This window comes from Hippocampus guttulatus, chromosome 2 (assembly GCF_054856545.1).
Source record: "Hippocampus guttulatus isolate MCC_2025c chromosome 2, RoL_Hgut_1.0, whole genome shotgun sequence".
Lineage (NCBI taxonomy): Eukaryota > Metazoa > Chordata > Actinopteri > Syngnathiformes > Syngnathidae > Hippocampus > Hippocampus guttulatus.
In genome coordinates, this window is record NC_141262.1 from 36,071,436 (window position 1) to 36,091,555 (window position 20,120).

The 20,120-nt window shown below is 43.9% G+C and overlaps 1 protein-coding gene across 3 annotated transcripts in view; it reads right to left on the reverse strand.

The window, feature by feature from the left end:
• Window positions 1-19,226, reverse strand: part of ccdc88b (coiled-coil and HOOK domain protein 88B) — a 56,596-nt gene extending 37,370 nt beyond the window's left edge. For all 3 annotated transcript variants that reach the window (XM_086105907.1, XM_086105908.1, XM_086105909.1), the window contains exons 1-11: window positions 19,055-19,226; window positions 16,363-16,511; window positions 15,274-15,382; window positions 8,781-8,850; window positions 8,568-8,626; window positions 5,881-5,964; window positions 5,047-5,187; window positions 4,282-4,427; window positions 3,681-3,762; window positions 2,799-2,957; window positions 1,209-1,355 (exon numbers count right to left, since the gene is read on the reverse strand). In XM_086105907.1, the coding sequence (XP_085962033.1) occupies window positions 1,209-1,355; window positions 2,799-2,957; window positions 3,681-3,762; window positions 4,282-4,427; window positions 5,047-5,187; window positions 5,881-5,964; window positions 8,568-8,626; window positions 8,781-8,850; window positions 15,274-15,382; window positions 16,363-16,511; window positions 19,055-19,114 (1,206 nt within the window). In that variant the 5' untranslated portion in view covers window positions 19,115-19,226. The remainder of the gene's footprint in view (window positions 1-1,208; window positions 1,356-2,798; window positions 2,958-3,680; window positions 3,763-4,281; window positions 4,428-5,046; window positions 5,188-5,880; window positions 5,965-8,567; window positions 8,627-8,780; window positions 8,851-15,273; window positions 15,383-16,362; window positions 16,512-19,054) is intronic.
• Between the last annotated feature and the right edge of the window lie 894 nt (window positions 19,227-20,120).

Here is a 20,120-nt window from a genome sequence, read left to right on the forward strand (position 1 = left end):
AATAAATGATGCCCTCTATTGAGCAGCAGCTGTGGCTAATGTCACCTTTTTACGGTGTTCTTACAAGCTTCCTATTGCTAGCGCTGCCATTTTGTTGAAGCTGGACAGCGTTCTCTGCGAGTATTTATCACAACAAGTACGCGGTATTTGTGTAGCACTATAAGTGGCCATGTTTGAAAATGGATCGTGCCTTTGCATATCAATGAGGGACGCGTCAAGTAAAGGTATACTGGTTTCTTGCTCACTGTTTTCAAGTTGCAAACTCCCTGAGATTCGAACCCCAACCTCTGAACTGTGAGGCAGTTCTGCAATTCGTTGGTTCACGGTGCAAGTTCTATACAAGTACATCTTCCCGTTATGAAAGAACTGATCCCATTAAGACAGAAACATTCCGACCTTGCGACACGCAGGCAGGATCAGTGGGAATCGAATGGTAATTAATGTTCTCCGCGTGCGAAAGGTCACACGTTCACGGGGGCGACCTTCAATCGGTGCAAGTGTGTCCACGCGGGCGGTAATGACTCCGCCGTGATTGTTGACCAGCATTCAAGCGGCACTGCGCTCCTGATGCTGACGGAAAATGTGGCATTTAAAACGCAATGATTACGCCTGCTTCTTGGAGAACCATCGGGTTTCGTTCAAGTGTATGAAGGCATTCTTGTTAAAGATGTGAACAAATACGACTTGATTGTGCTTGGCCGTCATATCCCTATTGTGCGAGGATGATTTTCTGACTTTATGACGATCACTATATCACATACCCTATGTGCAAAATAGAATGAATTCCTGTGGTGGAACCTGCCTCCAAACAAACTTTCCTATTGAACTAAATCGACCTGAATTAGCTTCTCCGTTGAAGTTGTTTAACTCCGCTTTTTCATTCTATTTTGGTTTCCGCGGGGCCCAGACAGGTAACGTGAGCCCCCGTGATTTTCAATCGGGTGATTAGAAAGGTTTAGGATATAGCGAAACACCAAACCAATGTATTTGTTTACAACGTTTGGCACATTTTTCAGTTCTCTAACAAGGACCTCCAACAGGTGCTTGATTCACAAAACTCATAAAATGATAATCGATGTGTTTTGTTTCGTTTGCTTGCTTGAAATCATAACATAAAAGAAATGGTCTGTTTTGTAAAAATGTCTGCGCCTAAACTATCCTCCACTTCCGGAACGACCCGTACTGTTTATGTCTTTGGTTGCACCCACCGCTTCTACGTCTATGATCCGGTGCCGCAGCATCAGGTTGTCCCTCTCCAGCTCCCTCAGCGCGGAGCATCGAGCCCGAGCATCGGCCAGCTGTTCTCCCAAAAGAGTTTTGGTCTCCTGCAGGGCTGCGCACAGCTGCCGCTGCTCCTGCGGATGGCATCGCGGACAAAGAGAGGGCTTTCATTTCATCGTTAAGATATGTAAACAAAGACTTGTTCTTACGATCGGTGAGATTTTTCATGCACAATTAAATGAAAAACTTTAGTCGCCACCCGAGTACAGAGTTTGATGTGCCAGTTTGTTTTGTCTACTGGAGATGTGTACATTTTTAAGTCATCCATCAGTATGTTGCTAGTATTACTTCACATTCAAACCGTGAACTGTAGCGAATCTCGTCATTTTGTCAACGCCTCTTGATAAAACCAAATTAAAAAAGAGAAATTGCATTGGGCGGCTGTTGCACTTTTAAAGAGCATTATTGCCACCTGTAGGGCTTGAGTGGAACATTATCAGCCACACGTTATGACGAATCTTGGGTGCTTTTGACCAGGGACAGGCTTTTGACTCGAGTCACGTGATTTGAGTTAAATTGCCAGTTTTAGGACTCGGGACTTTCTTGTGGAACATTTATGGCAAAAAAAAAAACACTACATCGTAATCAGCAAGGTCTGCAAAAGCTAGATAACGATCCTGATCATTTGAATTTCGGTGTGTTGCAGCAGGGAGGGATAGAAAACAGGCAGGACAGCGACCTTCGAGGAACAGGTTTGAAGACCCCCGTCGTTGTCGTCTATTTGAACACAAACAGTGGTGCTACACACGAACAGCTAACACAATTCTCACAGACGTGTATTCTTGGTCCTCTGCAAAGAATGACTGAGGTGACTGCTGAGGAGTTGTGTCATCTATTTTGGCTGCATTCATATCCATATGTCTGGTTTATACTGCCCCAAGGTGGCCAAGGCCTTCACACCAGATCGGGAAGCTTAATGACTCAATTGAATTGAGGCAAAAAGTACCGGTATGTATTTTGTCATTACTGTAGGTTTTTCAGGGGTTACCCCGCCTATTGCCCACAGATAGCTGGGATAGGCTCCAGCACGCCTGCGACCCTCGTGAGAATCAAGTGGTGGTCCAGATAATGGATGGATGAATATCTGTCTTTTGAATAAATCCTGAATGCTTGTCTTTTACAAGATTGCCTATACTCTCCACTCTCTAAACAGAGACATGGAGGAAAGTCGTCCTTTGAGCTAATCTGGGTTGCCACAGGGATTCAGAGCCAAGGCAGAAAGAATGAAAGCAGAGTTAGAAGGTGACAGCGGGGACACAGTGTGGTGTTTCACAAGGACGTGAGTGCTAGACTCAAAGTAAAGCTAAGCAAATCATACATATGGCTAAAAGCTCTTATGACCAAACATATTTTCCACTGCTTTTCTTCCTTAACTTAAGCGGCTTCATGATGCAAATTGTGCTGCCGAACAATGTTTGGATGTCACTCTGTAGTGTGAACGGTCCAGTCAGAAGTGTGTGTGTGTGTGCGCGTGTGTGTGTGTGTGCGCGTGTGCGTGCGTGCGTGCGTGTACGTACCTTGAGCTGAGTGCGTGTCACCTCCAGGCTGCGCAGTCTGTGTTTACAGCTCTGGAGCTCATTCTGAAGCTGCTCGGAGCGCGCGGCTCTCTCACGGGTGCAATCCAGCTCATCCCGAAGAGCACGTAGGCCCCGAGACTCATTCTGCAGGGAGCAGTTCTGCAGATATGTGCAAACATATAGAACACAGAGTACTTCGGTGAGGTCAGTAAAACGAGGAAGTGATATGACGAGGCAACCGAATGAGGCCTGACATGTGTTTCCTGTTTGTAAAGTGTGTGTGTGTGTGTATGTGTGTGTATACAGTATATATATATATATATATATATATATATATATATATATATTCATTCATTCATTCATTTTCCGAACCGCTTGATCTTCACTAGGGTCGCGGGGGGTGCCGGAGCCTATCCCAGCCGTCTTCGGGCAGTAGGCGAGGGACACCCCGAACCGGTCGCCAGCCAATCGCAGGGCACACAGAAACGAACAATCCACTGTGTGCCCTGCGATTGGCTGGCGACCAATTCGGGGTGTCGCCCGCCTACTACTCGAAGTCAGCTGGGATGGCCTCCAGCACACCCGCGACTCTAGTGAGGAAAAGTGGATTCAAAAATGGATGCATCCAAATTAGGAGTTATTTTGCCCTATTTTTCCTTTTGTCTGTTCTGTACAAATGGCACTGACACAGAATGGGTGAGAAAGTTTGACTTGGATGACCCAAGAATTATTTTTCCATAAATTACCGTTACCGTAAACACACTCACTCCTGACAGCTCGGCTAAGTGCAACGCGCTTCAAATTGGGTGAGTGTGAAAACACCATTGACAATGTACCGTTGTTCGGTACATTGTACATTTCAGTTGTGTGAAGTACACAAACCTTTTTCTGAAGCTTTTTGAGCTGCTCCTCCATCATCTGAATCTCCTGCTTGTAGTCTAATAACTGATCGCATTTATCATCCCTAAAAGACAGTCAAAGAGGAGCGATCGCATTTGCCCACAGAATGATAAAAGTGACGAGTGAAGAGAGAGCCAGACCGCATGAGAAATTATTACAGCAAGTGAAATTGGCAGTTTGGGAATTTGTGAAGTAAGTAAATAAATAAATAACCCCATCCTAATGGACACGTCACCCTTTTTCCAGAGGTAATTCATTTGAACCGGAGTCAACTTTGATCAATGAGAGTGGCCATGCCGGTCCGCCGCCCATTTTCAGGAGACTTTCGTCAGATTTTATGATACAATGACTGCATGTGCTTCAAAAGTCTGCGTAAATAATAAAAAAATCTTTGTTTTGCGGTGAATCGGAGAGGAAAAAATATATTTCTCACGTTTAAGGAGGTTAGCACAGTAGAGTTGGCGCATGAATGATGAGCAACGTAATTCAATTATGATTTCCAACTAAAATCTTATTCTGGCAGTGACGTACCGCCCGCAGGTGCTCCCGTTTAATGGATGCCCGTTAATAAGCACGCACTCACAGTTGTTGTTTCAGGCGGCGAACTTTGGCCTTGCTGTCTGCCAGCTGCAGCGCCAGACCTTGGGGAGGCTGGTCACCGTGACCACCCAGGGGTGCCGATGGTGAGTCAGCGTGGACCTCCCGCTCCCGACACAACTCCGCCATGCGCTGGGTTGGGGTCGGCCAAAGAGTGACGGTGTCAGGAATGGGAAATTCAGTGGGCTTTACAGCGACCAATATGTGCGCATGTGATATTGAGTAAATGTAGATGCTATTTCTCTCTCTCTCTATTTGTATATTTGAGCTGAGAATTGATGGACAGATTTTCATTGATCCAGCCATTTTCTATCGCGCTGCCACAAAGTAACAACAAAGCATTACTTTACATTACGACAGTGCGATGGCCTTTATAAATCTCCTCCCCTCGCTTCAACATACAATAGTTCCTTAAAACCGAGATCTCACAGAATGTTAGTTAATGTATCAGGTTTTATAATTAAAGATTTACCGGTAAGTAAATACACGCACTGATGAACTCTAAGACCCCCCCCCCCTTGCAAAAAAAAGAAAATCTCCATATTTCAAAAACATACGTTAGATTCATCGAAGAAATTATGTGAGTGCAAATGGTTGTTGGTCGATATACACCCTATGATTGGTTAAGTCATCTGTGACAAGCGTTGTCCAAACTAGATGCATTGGACTGTGTCTCGGAACAACGGAATGTATGTCATGGAGCAGTTTATGCTTCACAAAAGGATAATGTGTTTTCATTATGTTTGCATACCTCCAGGTGTGTGTCTCTCTGGGCCAGCATACTCTGGATCTGTTTGGCCATGGAACTAAACACCAACTTTAGGTCTGCGCCTTCCACATCCAGCAGCTCTTCCCACTGAAGCGGCAGCACAGAGCGCGGATCCTGAGTCACCTGCAAGTGAGGACGCCGTGACTAGGTGGGACACAATTTAACGAATCCTTCACTCAGCAGTGTGAAGGCCAAGTAAGAAGCGGGGGTTGTATGAAAAAAAAAACAACAACAACACATTTTATAGATTAGATAGATAGATGGATGGATGGATGGATGGATGGACAAGTGCATGTCCATAAATTGCCCACGAATGCATGCAAAAGCAATGATTGCTTGGAAAGGTGTAAAACGTCTGAAATGCTTTCAGGTGCATGTTATGGGCAGCAAGTGGGGTGGCATCTATCCGCAGAGGGAGGGAATGAAAAACACTCAAGGGCAACATGCTGTTACTGTAATGCAGTCATGCTGCTCTGCATCATGCTGTTTCTATAATGTGGGCAATTACTTATGGGGTGTATTTTGTTTAAATGTCCAATTGGCATCCATACTTTATTGAATCGGACAGATTGACAGAAAAGAGCAGGGAGAGAAGCTCGTATACGGCAGAGGTGGAGGACCTTTCAGGCTGCCGCTGCTGGAATAAAAAGGGGCTCTTTTTTACGCTCCAGTTAAAAAGAGAAAAAAAATGAATTCCTTTCATTTTATTGAAGAATAAAAATCCCCATTGAAAATCTCGCCGGAACCGAGGGTGAGCCTGTGAATAACATTAAAGTCATTCTGGATTAGGTTCAGCCGACACCTGAACGCACGCACCTGTTGAATGCAGATGGCGAGCGCAGCCTGCGTCTCGATGTCCAAAGCCTGAATCTGCTGAATGAACGTCTCCTTATGTTCACACTGCGGGTGCAAGAAATAAACTCAATCGGGTGTGTTGCAACTCGCTACACAACGTGGCCTGGGGCCCATAAAAATATATACAATGCATTATATACTGTACATTATATATTATGTGTCAGGCTCTAGCACGCCCGCGAACCTTGCGAGGATAAGCGGATTAGAAAATGGGTGTTTAATTAATGCAACCCTGGTTGTACATGTATTCCAGGTTCAGCTCATGCTTTACCACAAATACAAGGATGTTACCTCCTCGTTCTGATGGGGTCCGTCGTAGTTCATACATTCCGTCAAAGCTTGCCACGCATAAAACGTAGATGCCCGACAGCTTTGCGGCACGTTTGTGGCCCCGGCTCAGTTGAACAGAGGTTGGGGTGGGCTTGGGGGGCATATACTATACCGTCACTCAATAAATGTTAAGTAGTTGTCTGTCAAAAACCAATCAGCTGATCCAGCTCTCGTACCACAATACTTAAAAGATTCAATTATTCACATATCCACAGTTTCGAGGCATCGTTGTTGTCGTTGGTTTAAGCGGCAAATGTTTTGACAATTAAAACATCTGACCGGGCATCCAAGGCAATCACAGCATGTCACATTTATCAATCCTATCCCTGCGTGTTGTCTCACGGCCATTTGTTTTTGTTTTTTTTTTGTCCAATGTAGACTTAAGTAGAGTTTTACAGTTTCATAAACTCATTTCACTAACGGTTTCACAATGTGATCCTCTCAAAGACATTTATCATACAATATGTACTGAACCTAAGTCTGCCCATACAACAAGATGGCAACTAGCCCCGCAATTCATGGAGCAAACCAAGCTGCACAAAAAACAAAAAACAACTTAAAGTCTCAGATAAAGCTTAATAAGACATAAATGACTAATGACTCGATTTTACCACGGCGAAAAAAGGGAGCCACTCTAAATAGCCTATTAATCTGCAAATGAATTTGATGAATTGCTTCAACAATCTTTGTTTTTTTTTTTGCTTGACACGCTCTTTCGGTATGTCCGCAACCCGTTTTCTTTTCTCTTAAATAATCCACCATCTTTTTCACGAGCGTTGGACGCCAAGTTTCTAGATGCCACAAAAGGTTCGAAGGCCTCGGTGCTTCGCTGATCAGCTTTAGCCCACCCCGGGCTCTTGGCTCCCCCTCATTTTTCGCCTTCACAAGGTCATACTTAATAAAACACTGTTGAAAAAGTACAAGAGCGTCGTACTTTTGGGAAGGTTTAACATCCTTTTCATCCTTGCTTTGTCCTTATAAAACGTATCCACCCTTGGACTGACGTCAAACTGTGAGATTGCGAGGCCTTCTTTGAGGTCGAACTTTACTCGTTCATTCCCGCAGAGACACAAATAAATCTTGTCGAATATTGAAATTAAATGTTTTTCACTTTTTACTTCATGGAGCAGGGATGACGGGCTGTCCCCGATACTTGTCCATATAGCCTATTATCAGCAAAAAAATGTCAGTACGGTGTTCCCTTGCTACTTCATGGTTAAGTTATTCTGGCTTCACTCTATTGCGGGGCTTTCATTTGTGCCCATAACTTTATCTATTACATCTTTTATCCTCACTATTTGTGGGTTCGTATTTTTCTGCCTTCCCCCCAAAAATGTCACTTTTTTGAAGGTAAATCTGTTTTACAAAAACCAAGATCATTAACGTTAGAGCTCTCGCCCGCAAAATTGCCGCTCCCTCATCGTGGATGCATTCAAAAATATGCTCCAAGCGCCCCGTTTCACTTAGACCGTTAAGAGACTCAGAATGTTGTACAAATGTGCTGTTCGGTTATTCGGAGTGTCCCAATAAAGTAGCGCAGCGCACCGTGTCGGGTAGTACAAGGAAAGTAAACTCTTGAAGCGCAAGCTGCCGAACATAGACTGCGTTCAGAAATGAATGTGAGGTGTGAGGTGCGGGGCGTCGTAATGGCTTAATAGAGGCATACTGTAAACCCACCTCCCAAACTTCTCTTTGCGGAAATTCACCAATCACAGGGGGTCATGGAAAGTATCACACACAATCGGTGAGGGAACTCTGTATTCAAGTTTCTAGCCAAAGTGTAGAACATCATGTTTTTGGGGGGGGGCCTAATCCTCCCATAGAGTTCACATACACTATTATCTGAATCGGTTGTGCGGTGAATGACGCCGTCTGCATGATGACATTCTACCATGATACCGACACACGTTCTGGATGACTTGACGATGGGCTTGACCAAAATCACCATCGTGTAATTCAGTTAAATCTACGTGTCTTCGCCGTAGGTCCGACACTTTCGAACAGGCTATGGCATGTTCTCACAAGTCTTTTTTTTTGGGCTATATTCAAGTAAAATTGCGAGCCAGGCGGTCCAACCGTTCTCTTCGGGCGACAATACTTGTTACAATGTACCGTCCATTGTGTGTAAAGTATATATCGTCCGGCGCCGTATGCATCGTCCGACGTATGTGGTGTAGCATATGCGTTTGTGTTGTTCAATGCATCTAGCGGCAAGGAGGGCATGTCCTCCGAGACAAGTTTCGACTATGTGAGACCGAATCAAAAGTCAAATCAAACAACGACGACCTCACGTGGCGACACAAAAGCAATTGTCTCACCTGCACAGCACATCCGAGCAGGAGCAGCAGCAAGCGCCTCAGTTCTTCCACAGCTGCCTCTGAACACAGATACACTAAGTATGATCATTGTCATTACCGTCACCGTCATGGCCTCGCTGTCATTACTAATAATGCTTTGCACTGATGAGGACTAACGAATGAAGAAGAATGACTACACTACGGCACAGATGGGGTGACATGATTATCTCGTACCTGTGAAGGGGTCCCGGCCCAAGATGGCAACGTTTGGGAGAGGCATTAATATCAACTGCTGCAGGTCCTCCTATACAAAATCCATTACAAGTGATCAGCGTGGAGAAAAGGATAATGGCTCTACACACACTTCATGGTTGAATTTGAACGTTTTTAAATCAATATAATAGCCCAAGTTCATATATTTTTGAACAAGGCTCATTCACGATTGAACATTCTCTATTCATTTCAGATGTTATTGAACACACAAAAGAGCCGATACAAAATCATTTGACCGTTCTGACAGTGAAAATTGAAAATATATATATATACATACAGTATTTCTTTTTACTAATGTCCCCACTGTGTATCTGGTTTGTGCGTGTATGTTTCTGAATATTTCAATTCAAAGCATTTTAAGAGGAAATATAAGAATGCGGTGTACGTGCACTTTGTTTTCCATCTCCCAAATACTGTGTAAAAATATAATTTTGATGTAGCAAACCTTTGGCTGGGAGTGGAAGCATTGGCTTTGTTTTACACCCTCGTCAGCACTGTTAGTTCACGTCTCGGATGTACGGCACACAATGCCAATGGAGCTTGACACAAGATGTACAGCAGCAATATTCAGCTGCTGCCACTGCCTTGACACAAATTCTTCCTATGTTATGGCCACAAAGTAGCACCTTTGTGAGGTCATTCTACTTTAACGACATCTGGAGTTTCTCTCTTGCAACAGAATGTGCTTCACTTGCGTCGATTAACAATCTGTTCGAATGAAAAAAAAAAAAAAAAAACACTTAGAAAACTACTAGAGAAGCAAAAGTTCCTCACTTTGTTTCCAACACAAACAGACTGGTGGAAAGTTTTGATGACCGTCATGCCAGTTCACTGAGACCAGCATGCAGGATGAACCAGCATGTGGAAAATTTTCAGCATTCACTCCCACGGGTAGACAAGTAAAGCACTCGAACGAAAAACACTGCTTCTGTTCAACTTCCATGGGAAATAATCGAAATCGAAATAATGTTTTCCACTGTCACTCGTCTCATAGTAGGTCGATAGTGAAGTTGCTAGCTGACGCTAGCTAGCTAAAGGGAGCCATCAGAAGCACCCGAGAGCGGGCGAAAGGGAGAGAAACACACACGCACACACTAGATGCACAGTGGGGACGTGAGGAAAAAGAAATATTGGCGCCTTAAACAGCTGATACAGAATCTGTACAATCCACGGTTTTAGTCAGATAAGAAAAGTCATCCTGCATTTTTGGGAGGTATTTTGGATTAAAAGGGGGGAAAAAATTGCAATGAATCAACTTTACCCGGCTCAGAAACAGGGAAGGAAATGACCTACAAATGCCGGCCACCGGCTTTCAACACATCGGGCACAACATCGAAAGATGTGTGAGGCCTCGTCTTAAGCCGGGCATGGTTAACAAGCTTGCGTCCCTGGCCAAAAATCGGTAAAAGTTACACTGCAATGCTAATGCGATGAGCCACGTGCATGCACTTACGTTGATACGGTGCAACACACTCACGCACACTCACTCCGTATGTAATTCATTTATTGCAAACAGTTATGTTGTCCTTTAGAGACTAAAGGATATTGCACGGTTTTGTCACATTCCGACAGCATAATTTATTTGTTACTTATTGTTAAAGTTAAGATAGTATGCGGTAACTTTTATTAGTTCCCACAATGTGGAAATTTGCGTTGTTTCGGTAGCATTAGTGGAAACTGGAAATGAAAAAATAACATGCGAGAATAAACGTCCAAGAAGCACATTGCACAAAATCGAAACGTAACTAATGTCCCTGCATAAACTACCGTATATCCGACGTATCCAATGTTCCAGTTGTACGCTTTGACAGCCGGAGGCAGGAAGGAGCGACAGAATCAGACCGGAATTCAAAGATGAGATTTCTTCTTGGTTTGCTAGTGACTTTATGTTAACCCTTTCATGCACCAATAATGATACCCTGTGTAACCTGATAATATGATAAGCTGTCCACTGTAGTAACCGCTGTCCCCGAAAGGGTTCACGTTGAAGACGTCCGGTGAGTTCCGAGCGATAAAATTGCACTTTCCACATCCATCTGGATTATGACGTTTTTACTTTTTTGAAAGGTACTCAGTTTTCAATGAGCTTATAGTGCTATCGGATCATTATTGAGATGTCTGTCATGAATATCAAGAATCTTGTGAATTGTGTTCAAGCCATTTTGTCAGTTACAGTTTGATCACGAGACAGACAGTGAGGTAGCGTGGTTGCCAACTCAACTTCAACAAATCCTCTGGCAAATTCGGAGAAATATTCAATCTAACTGGACAGTGTCATACATTGCCTGTCCGGAAACCTGCCGTTTCTGGCATGAATAGCTTTAAGTCTTTGTTTTCTGGGGGGGTTTTCTCGCTGAAGACAGACAAACTGTGCTTCCTTCCAAGCTGCTACGGTAATTTGCCATGTGTGGAGCACGGGCTTCGGCGGTGACGACCAAACTATTTTGCCGTTAATTAAAAAACGCTTATTGTCACGGAGCCGCAGACCGACTGTGGCTTGCCGCTCTAGCACCTGTTCGAATTTTCCTGCTGTATCCATGGACACACGATGAGCAGAGTGCAGGGGGGTGCGTAGGGGGAGCGTCCCAATGACGGCTCGCTCTGCGCTATCCTCTATGTTTCAAGTGCACGCTGTTCGAGAGGCAACGTATAGCGGGTCGAGATCATTTTCCCCGCAGCCCACCTGAGCTTACCGCTTCCTTAGGACGTGCGACGCGAGGCAGCGCAGCTCTGCGCTCGTAATGGTGCGGCCAAACAAAATGTTGAAAATTGCTGTTGCTGTCGTCATGCACAAGGGCAATTCCTTCTGCGGCGTGACGGTCAAAAATGCAGTCTGGCGTAGTGTGTGCATCACCGTTTGGCGCCATCATCGGCCCGCCGTTTATTCCGCGCTTTAACGACGTGGCCGACACACGTGCAATTATCTGCCGCTACGCTACATGGCAGCATCTGCCGGCCTGCGTTGCTAGTGGAAGTGCAGTCTTTCATCCCACATGAGTAGGCGTACTAGGCGAGGAGTTAGTTCTGATCCCTCCCTACAAGTCTGCCTCCGAAAACAATCAGTCAACTGCTTTTAAATTCTGCATTCAGAAATCAACATTTCCACCATCTGCGACATCATGTTCTTCATATCGCGGAGTCCCTCTTCTGTTTGGCCCGCTGCTGATTGGACTTGGTTGAGCTTGATGCATTTTTACACAACAAATTGGATAAACGGTGGACTGTTTTTTTTATCCACCTTAATTGAAAAGTCACTTTGGGTTGCTCATTAGCTTTGTACATCCAGATTTTTATTGTATCTTCTATCGAAAAGAACCCTGCGATTGGCTGGCGACCAGTACCCCGCCTCTCGTTTATATCGGCCAGCCACAAGGCTATATAAGCGACATATATGAAAACAAACAAACAAACAAAAGCCTTTGTATTCATGTACTAATCATCTTAACAATGATCGACAATCATACAACAGCATGATTGTGTAAATATGCATATACTATTCATATTTATGCCCGATTTATATTTTTGTAACACGATATTTGTTTACTTCCTTTTGAACACAGCAAGTGATGGTCACCTTTTCGTTTCCATCCACGTTCTGATCCACTTATCCCCATTTAGGGTCGCTGGCGTGCTGGAGCCTATCCCAGCTCACTTATCATTGCCATATATTGTAGTATAAATAATTTAGGACCAAGCACGGATCCTTGGGGAACTCTGTGAGTTTAACTGTACATAGTGATTTCCATCCTCCAGGTAGCTTCTTATCCATTTGTATGCCAAACCTCTGACACGGTATCTCTCAAAATCTTCCAAGACTATTTTATGATCTAGAGCAGTGGTTCCTAACCCGGCTTCGATCGAACCCTCGGGGTTGGGTGAATCGGTCTCGGGGGTTCGACAGAGCCTCCGCCATGGAGGTTAAGACACACCTAACTCAACATGTCAATTAGTTAGGACATGCCCGCTTGCCCGTCGCTGGCTGGTTCATTTTGTGCACAATTTAAAAAAAATGACACATCAAAAAGTGTTTTTAAGTCTATGTAACATCTCTGCTCGACAGGTACATCAATCCCCCCTTTTTTGATTTTTTTAAATTCACTACATACTGTGTTCCAAACTATGAAACCTCAAACTGATAAATGACGTCGTAACACTGGATTATGAATACGCTAAAAATGAAGCCGTCATGGCTAACACCGACTTGTATACAGTGTTACAGTGATTTTAGGATTTGTGATGATGATATCTTTTAAAGACGGACAGCGTTCTCTGTTACTACCACAACTGCGCAGTTTCATGTTGGCATGACACTTGGGAATGGAGAGGTTTAAGATTAGTGAAGTGAGGCCGCATTCAAATCTTGCTCGTTCCAACTCCCCGTTAACCCAGACAATTCACTTTTCCGCCGAAGCGCAGCCTGAATGAACAAAAAGCTAATCATTTCTTTGAGGCTTCACGTGTTTAGCCACATTAACCCTTTCACGGAGAGAGCGCTTATTGCGGCGGGCGGCCGATCATGTCATCAGGGTTAAATTCTAAAAAGCGCACGACAGTTTTCAAGGTTCCGACTCTCATTGCTGATTAATGAGGAAATTCATTCATCCGCCTTGTGCCAGACCAAGAATTTCAACCGAGAGGCGCAGTACAAATGAGTCAGAGTAACCACAGAAGAAAGCTGGAGTCCTTTTTCCATCGTTCCCGTCTATCTGTTTATCTATTTGTCTGTTAATAAACAAATATGGTTCAGCATTACATACTCTGGCTATCTCGTTTGAGTTCCAAAAGGTTTAGTATTGCACTCGGGGACCCGTGGGAGGCTGTGCAGTAGGTCCACTGGATTAAAATACAAATAGTTGACATTCCTGGAGCACCGGCAGCCCAGCTACGCCACAGTTAAAACTTGATGTCCGTCGTGAGCTTCCATAATGAATCCCCAACTATTGGGGCCGTAAAAGACTGCTCGTCCCAAACACATATCCTAAGTAAGAAAAACATTGCCGTCTCGAAAGACATATTAACGTTGCGTTACGTTGACTGGGGAAAGGGTTATCACCGGTGTTGACTTGCGTCGCTCTGAGCTTTCAAGAACACGAGCGACTCACCAAAAATAAGGAAGTGAAACCGTAAAAACTGCGGTTGCTATGTTTTGTGACTATGGCAGCTCCACCTGACTGGTGCTCAGGGAGAATTTCTTTGTCTCGTCAGTCCTCCTCGAGAGAAATTTCCTCAAATGACACATGCGTACTGCACAAAAATGATGCCGCGGCGTATTGTCTGTTCCCGTCCTCAACACTAGCCTTACCGCCAACCGCGATGACAGCAAAAATGAAGTCGCCCGATTTGCTTCATAATGGAGGAAGGAAATGTTCCGTTTCATCTTCTCGTTCGTGCAAATGCTCCGCCATCCCCTGAGTGCACTTCCAACTATTTACAAAATCCCTCCGAGGAATGCTCTTGTCGTGAGACTAATAGTTGCTTCACTTTTCCATTTTGTTCTCTGTTTTCGCAACCTTACATCTCGAAACACTCTCCTCCGTCCTTCCTTCTTCCTTCTAGCCTCGAGTTATGTTTTAGTAGAAGAACGGTTCTGCCTTTTAAGTGGCTTTTCCATTAATAATGAGGCGGAAGTTGTTTCAGCCTTTTTCATCTGGAAATGCTTTTACGTCGCATGCGTTTTGGGTAAAGCAAAACTCATTAACAAGTCTCGTTAACTAATTCTCCATTAATTACTCACATGTAACCCTCATGTAAAAGTCCCAATAAAGTGAAAATAAATGTCTGCTGAATCTTTGACATCACAGAGAAGAGTGTCGTGCCATAGTTGAATGATTACAAATAAAATTGCCAAGTACCGTATATAAAATGATGCTCTCAAATTGTGAAATAGAAAGCCCTTGTTTCAGCCAGGGGCGATTCTAGGATCAGAAGTCTTTGGGTGGTGAGTTGCGGCGCCAGAGCACGTAGGAGGGGCACTCGTCGAGAGGCGTTGCGAGTTTCTGATTTTACTGCTCATTAAAATGTACTCAGAGACACTTGCGCGCTCACAATAAAAGTTTCAATGGTAATGGGCATCCAGTCAGTTTGCAAGTTAGTATCACCGCGCACTAACGCGCCGCTCTAGGCAGCCACGCGATGCGACGCCGATCAAAGAGTAGCCCGCGTACGTGATAAGACACAAGGGAGGTTGCCGGGCGGGGCTGCGAAGGTGCACAGCCAATCAACATGGCTGCGCATCACGGGATAGATGCACTCATGCCGTCATCGGTGCGACGTCGCACCGGGAACCGATCAAGCTACAGCCGCGTACCAAACCTTTGAGTCGTTTGGCATTTTTTTCTGAAGACAGTACTTCGGAAAAAGAAAAACGCGACGCACAGAGGCCGCGATAATTGAACTGTGAAATAGCGAGGGATCGCCGTTGCATCTTGACCTCTCGTGGCAACCTCTCCCCTACCTGGTAGAATGCTCTGAGGTGTCGATTTAAGATGGAGAAGTTCTGTATTTTCTGCATGTAGTCATCCGTGTCGCTGTCGTACAACCTCTCCACTCTTGGGTTGGGGTCTCTGGGACACACAATCACAGGTGTCACGTAGACATGAAAGTACCGTATATTTACTGCGGCGTGATCAAACAGCTAGTTGCCATTTTTCAGCCCCAGATGAAGAAAAACGTGGTGGAACTCTGCAGTCGGTGAATACAATTTTAATGTGCGTGACACACCGCCGGCGAGAATCCTCACGCAATTAACTGTTGAAATAACCGAGGTCAAGTCGGGCCAAATTAATCTGCCTTTGGCCGACGACTGACAGAACATCCTTTCCTGTCAATCGCAAAGCTATGGCTTCAATGTGGCTAAAAATGAACACGCTGATGAGGAATTCAGTAGAGATGACTAACAGGGTGCCATGTATGCAGAACTCATTTCATGTTTCATCGGATATTTGTGGCAAATATGAATGCGACGCGAATTAATGCCATTTATCAACGTGACTGTAGAACAATGCAAGCATTACAAATATGAGTGTGATAAATGTTATATTAAGTTTATGCAAGACAATAAAAAGTCTTTTTAATTAGAATAATGTTTCATAGAATAAACTTCGAATGTGTGCATATTACATTTGTGCTGCATTTTTTTTTTTTTTTTTACCCGATTGCAATTTTACTCCGGTTTACCTTTTAGGCTTGTATGCGTTTTAATATCCAATCGGCGCACATAATTGTACACTATTCATCCATCCAATTTTAGAGCTTTTTTTTTTTCACATCATTATCACAGGTGAACTCGAGCTGGCATAGTCCACCCCTAGCTAGACTAGTCATCAGCTAATCAGACGGCGCATAATAGACAAACAATCGTTCACATTCACACCAATAGACACTTTAGTTTTCGGAACGTTTTTGGAAAGTGGTAGAAAGTAGTTATTCCGCCAGAGCGCAGATTCGAATCCCAAACCTGAACTATGAGACAAAGGTGATAATCGCTCGTATACCATGCTGCCCGACCGCTTCCCGGCGTGTAATGCTTGGAAATGAGCCTTACATGATCCTCATGACATCGTTGAGGAAAATCCCATTGGTCAGTCTGAGGTAGCGGTGCCGAGAATTCTGGGAAACGGAGTCCTCGTCAATGTACTGGCTGGAGAGCGGGACACCGTTCTCCATCGCCACCGTCTTCTCAAAGAGATGAACCTAAGAGCAAATCAGAATTCTAAGAACGAAACTGTGAACAAGGTGGGATTGTATATGCAAGTTTAAGATTTGAAACATTATGGGCATCCCTCTACATATGTATCTACACAACAAAGAGGGCCAATTTTTTAAAGAAGCGTTGACTGAATTTTAATGACATTTTATTATTTATTTGAAAGGGACGGTGGATATTGATGAACACCGGTACAATGCTGCAGATAAGTTAGCGTACAGCTAATTCGCATTTGTAGTCTTTATGCCGGCGCATTTTCAAGCACCAACTTTTTTGCCCTCGTTATGCAGGCAAACGTCTCTACACGTTTTTTTGGGGGGGGTTCTCTCGGCAACTGACTGCTAGCAACGCCACTCGGCTTCTTTTGCATTAAGCGGTTCACGTCTATGTTTTAGATGCATAAGTGTTACTTTTAAAGTGCACATAGCTTGACATGTTCGCGTGACAATGTAAACCCACAACGAACTTCAACAGTTGAAATGAACAGCTCAGACAATTATCATGATGTTATTTAGCTGTAAATGTTCGTATTGTCCGTGAGTTTTGAAGTTACAAATGAAGTTTGACCTCATTGTTTTGTTGGTAATCTGAGAGTTGCAAATCATGTGTTTTGCGATGGCCAACACCATCGACAAAGTAATCCATTAAGTCAAACTTTTGACCCTCACCATCGCCCTTGTGTTTGGGCCGCAACTTAATGCCAATAAGTGACGTTGTTTAGGTTGGCCCGAATGAAATAAAGACAAAAACCAAAACTTTTTTTGTTTCTTGCCTTTCTAAAAATGGAAAGTGTGATCAATTCAGATTTCCATCCATAAACAAGATGACTCAAGTCTCAAGTAATGCAGTTCAAGTCAAGGTCAAAGACAAAGTCTTAAAGTGTTCTGACCCGAGTCCCCCGTCTCTGCTAACACTCGATGCACACTGCTGCTTATTGTTTAGTAGGCTGTTTAGTTTTTTTTTGGGGGGGGGGGGGTATATTTTGTCAGTACAGAGTAAAACTCATCATATCCAGTCGTAGAGATATGATATGCAGCACATGAATAAAGTTAGCCTGTCCGCCTTCTCCCCCTCAACACAGAACTCCCTTTTTCAAACAGATTTTTGCACCTATCTCCCGTCAGTTATAGATTCATAACACCGTGGGCATCTGACTGTCACTGGGGAACTTTGCTCCTTGGCCAACTGCAGAGAGGAAAAAGCGGTTCTTGAAGCATGAGGTTTTGGTCCTGATGGACCTCAGTGGGCGACCAGTAAAGGAAATTGGAAACGGGCACTGAAGTCTCTTCCACCCGTGCGGGCAGGTGGGATGAGCGCGCTCACGCTTAGAAAGCGTTTTACGGTGACAGGCAGCCAAATGGGGCCGCAGCCGATATTTCAAGCTCTGCTAAGAAGAGCCGCCAATGCAAATGGCAGTATAATGATTGTTTTTTTTTTTTCTACCTGCACCGTTGGTAAACAGAGACACAATACAAATATAGAATCTCGATCTATTTCGATACATTCTGTAAAAACTCGAGGTCATTTCAACAATGTCCCGCCGAGTTTTGAGGACACCGCGTATTCGTTTTCTTGTGAGAATTGTGCCGCGGCACACAAGGCCCTCCCTCCTTGTCTTCTCGGCTCTCGTCTCATACAGACCACCGGCCAAATTGCTGCGCCTGCGGGTCTCATCGGCATCGGGCGGTCAAGATAATGACGGTGTCTGCGCAACCCCTGAGTGTTTGCTGCAAATTTACCCACAATACGTAACATTTTTCGTAACGCCGAAAACATCCGGTGAGGTACATTAATCATGGTCGAGAGTCATTCTTAACTCAGTCAGAAAAATAAAATCAGTTGCTCCTAATTATCGTGCACAACATTCATTTCAATCATTTAAAACCACTGCGGCATAAAGCCAAGAAAGGTAAGGCGACTGGAGCCGAAAGAAAAGGAACGGGCCACTGGGCCCCGCGGGTCCCATTTTGATTGTTCTATTTTTTTTTTCTTAATTTATTAATAATTTTGTCATTGCCTTTTTTTTTTTGTTTGTTTGTTTGTTTGTTTGGCTTTGAGCAACTGCTTCCGCAAATGTCTGCGCACCACGAATAATGCCCCTTTACGTCATACAGTCTTTTCTTGCTTTTTTTTTTAAAGAATATGGTTCAAATCCACATTGCTTTTGAAGCAAGTTGACTACACAGGAACTGGCTTATTGTAAGAAAACAAAAAACAGAAGCCAACCAAGGACACGGAAGTGTCGGGGCTGAAATGGAAAAAAAAAAAAAACTATTATGAAGAGGCAAAGGACAATTCTGAAAAGGAGAAGTAGGTTTGTTTCGCTGCACGCAATGAACCGATGTATTTAACAACCATAAATATCGTATTTTAATTTGCTCAAATGGAAAGGTGAATGTAATTGACCCGTGGAAATCATACACCGAAGCCGTGTAAGATTCTTCTACTTTCTGCACATCATTGTTCGAAAAAAAAAAAAAAAAGATGACCTTTTCCTCTGGGCGAGAGTGAGAAATGTTAAATGACATACCCAGCGCACCAATGCACTCTCCGTGAATTCTTCTATTATCTCCATCACACTTGAGTCCATTGTAGTGCCACAATAGATGAGAGGCACGACTGCAGTCGGGCAGATGATTAACAAACAATATCAGTTCTCTACCAGAGTGACTCTCACAGAGTCCATCTTCTGTCGAGTGAAGTAGTTTGACATTTGTGAGGCTCTTCTCCTCCCTTCCTCTCTCCTCCACCCCCTTCCTCTTCCTCTCTGACTGTGGCGCCCAGTTGCATTGCAAAACCACACCGGAATTGTCAAAAGGCTCACGTTGCATTCGTTAGGCAGTCTTCTTTCCACGCGATCATGTTTCCTATTATTCGAATGGATCGTAACGTATGTCATACGGTGATTTGACAAATCATGTGCTGAGATCCCATGATGAGGCCTCATAACCTCGTGCGTGCGCAGAAGAGCAAAATCCAGCTCACCTTTTTTTTATTTGATTCTCCGGATGTAAAATGGGCCAAGGTTGCTTTACATGCGGTCGGACATAACGTGGACATTAAGGGCAAAAACAAAAGATTATTAAAGCGATTTAGAATTGAAGGGACCCGACGTCAGTACGGACTGAACGAATCGGTATTTCCACTCTGTTACTTCATTGCTGTTTTTGCACACTGTGTGTTGGCGCTCTCTAGTGGTAAACAATCAGAGGTTCCATTCGCATCAATTTCGAGCACATTGGTCAACAGCAAATTTTAATCAGAGATTGCTTTCATTATTTACTTTTGATTTGCAGCACGTCAGGTTTTTGAGATAATGTTTTGGTGTCTTTAAGTTTGACCTGTAAAAGCATGCGCGCTACGGGTTGTACCATGCGTTGTAACTTACACCTTTTTGGAAGAAAAAATCCACCTGTTGCTGAACCTAACCCTAGTTTTATTTTACATATCATATTATTATTATTATTGTTTTTATTTGAAAACAAGAGAATGCGTCAAATATGCTCCCTTTTAAATGCTCACTATTGCTTGCGCTTTCTGATGTGCGTTACGATCTGCATAGCATCAAGTGGAGCAATATTAATAATAACGCCCTT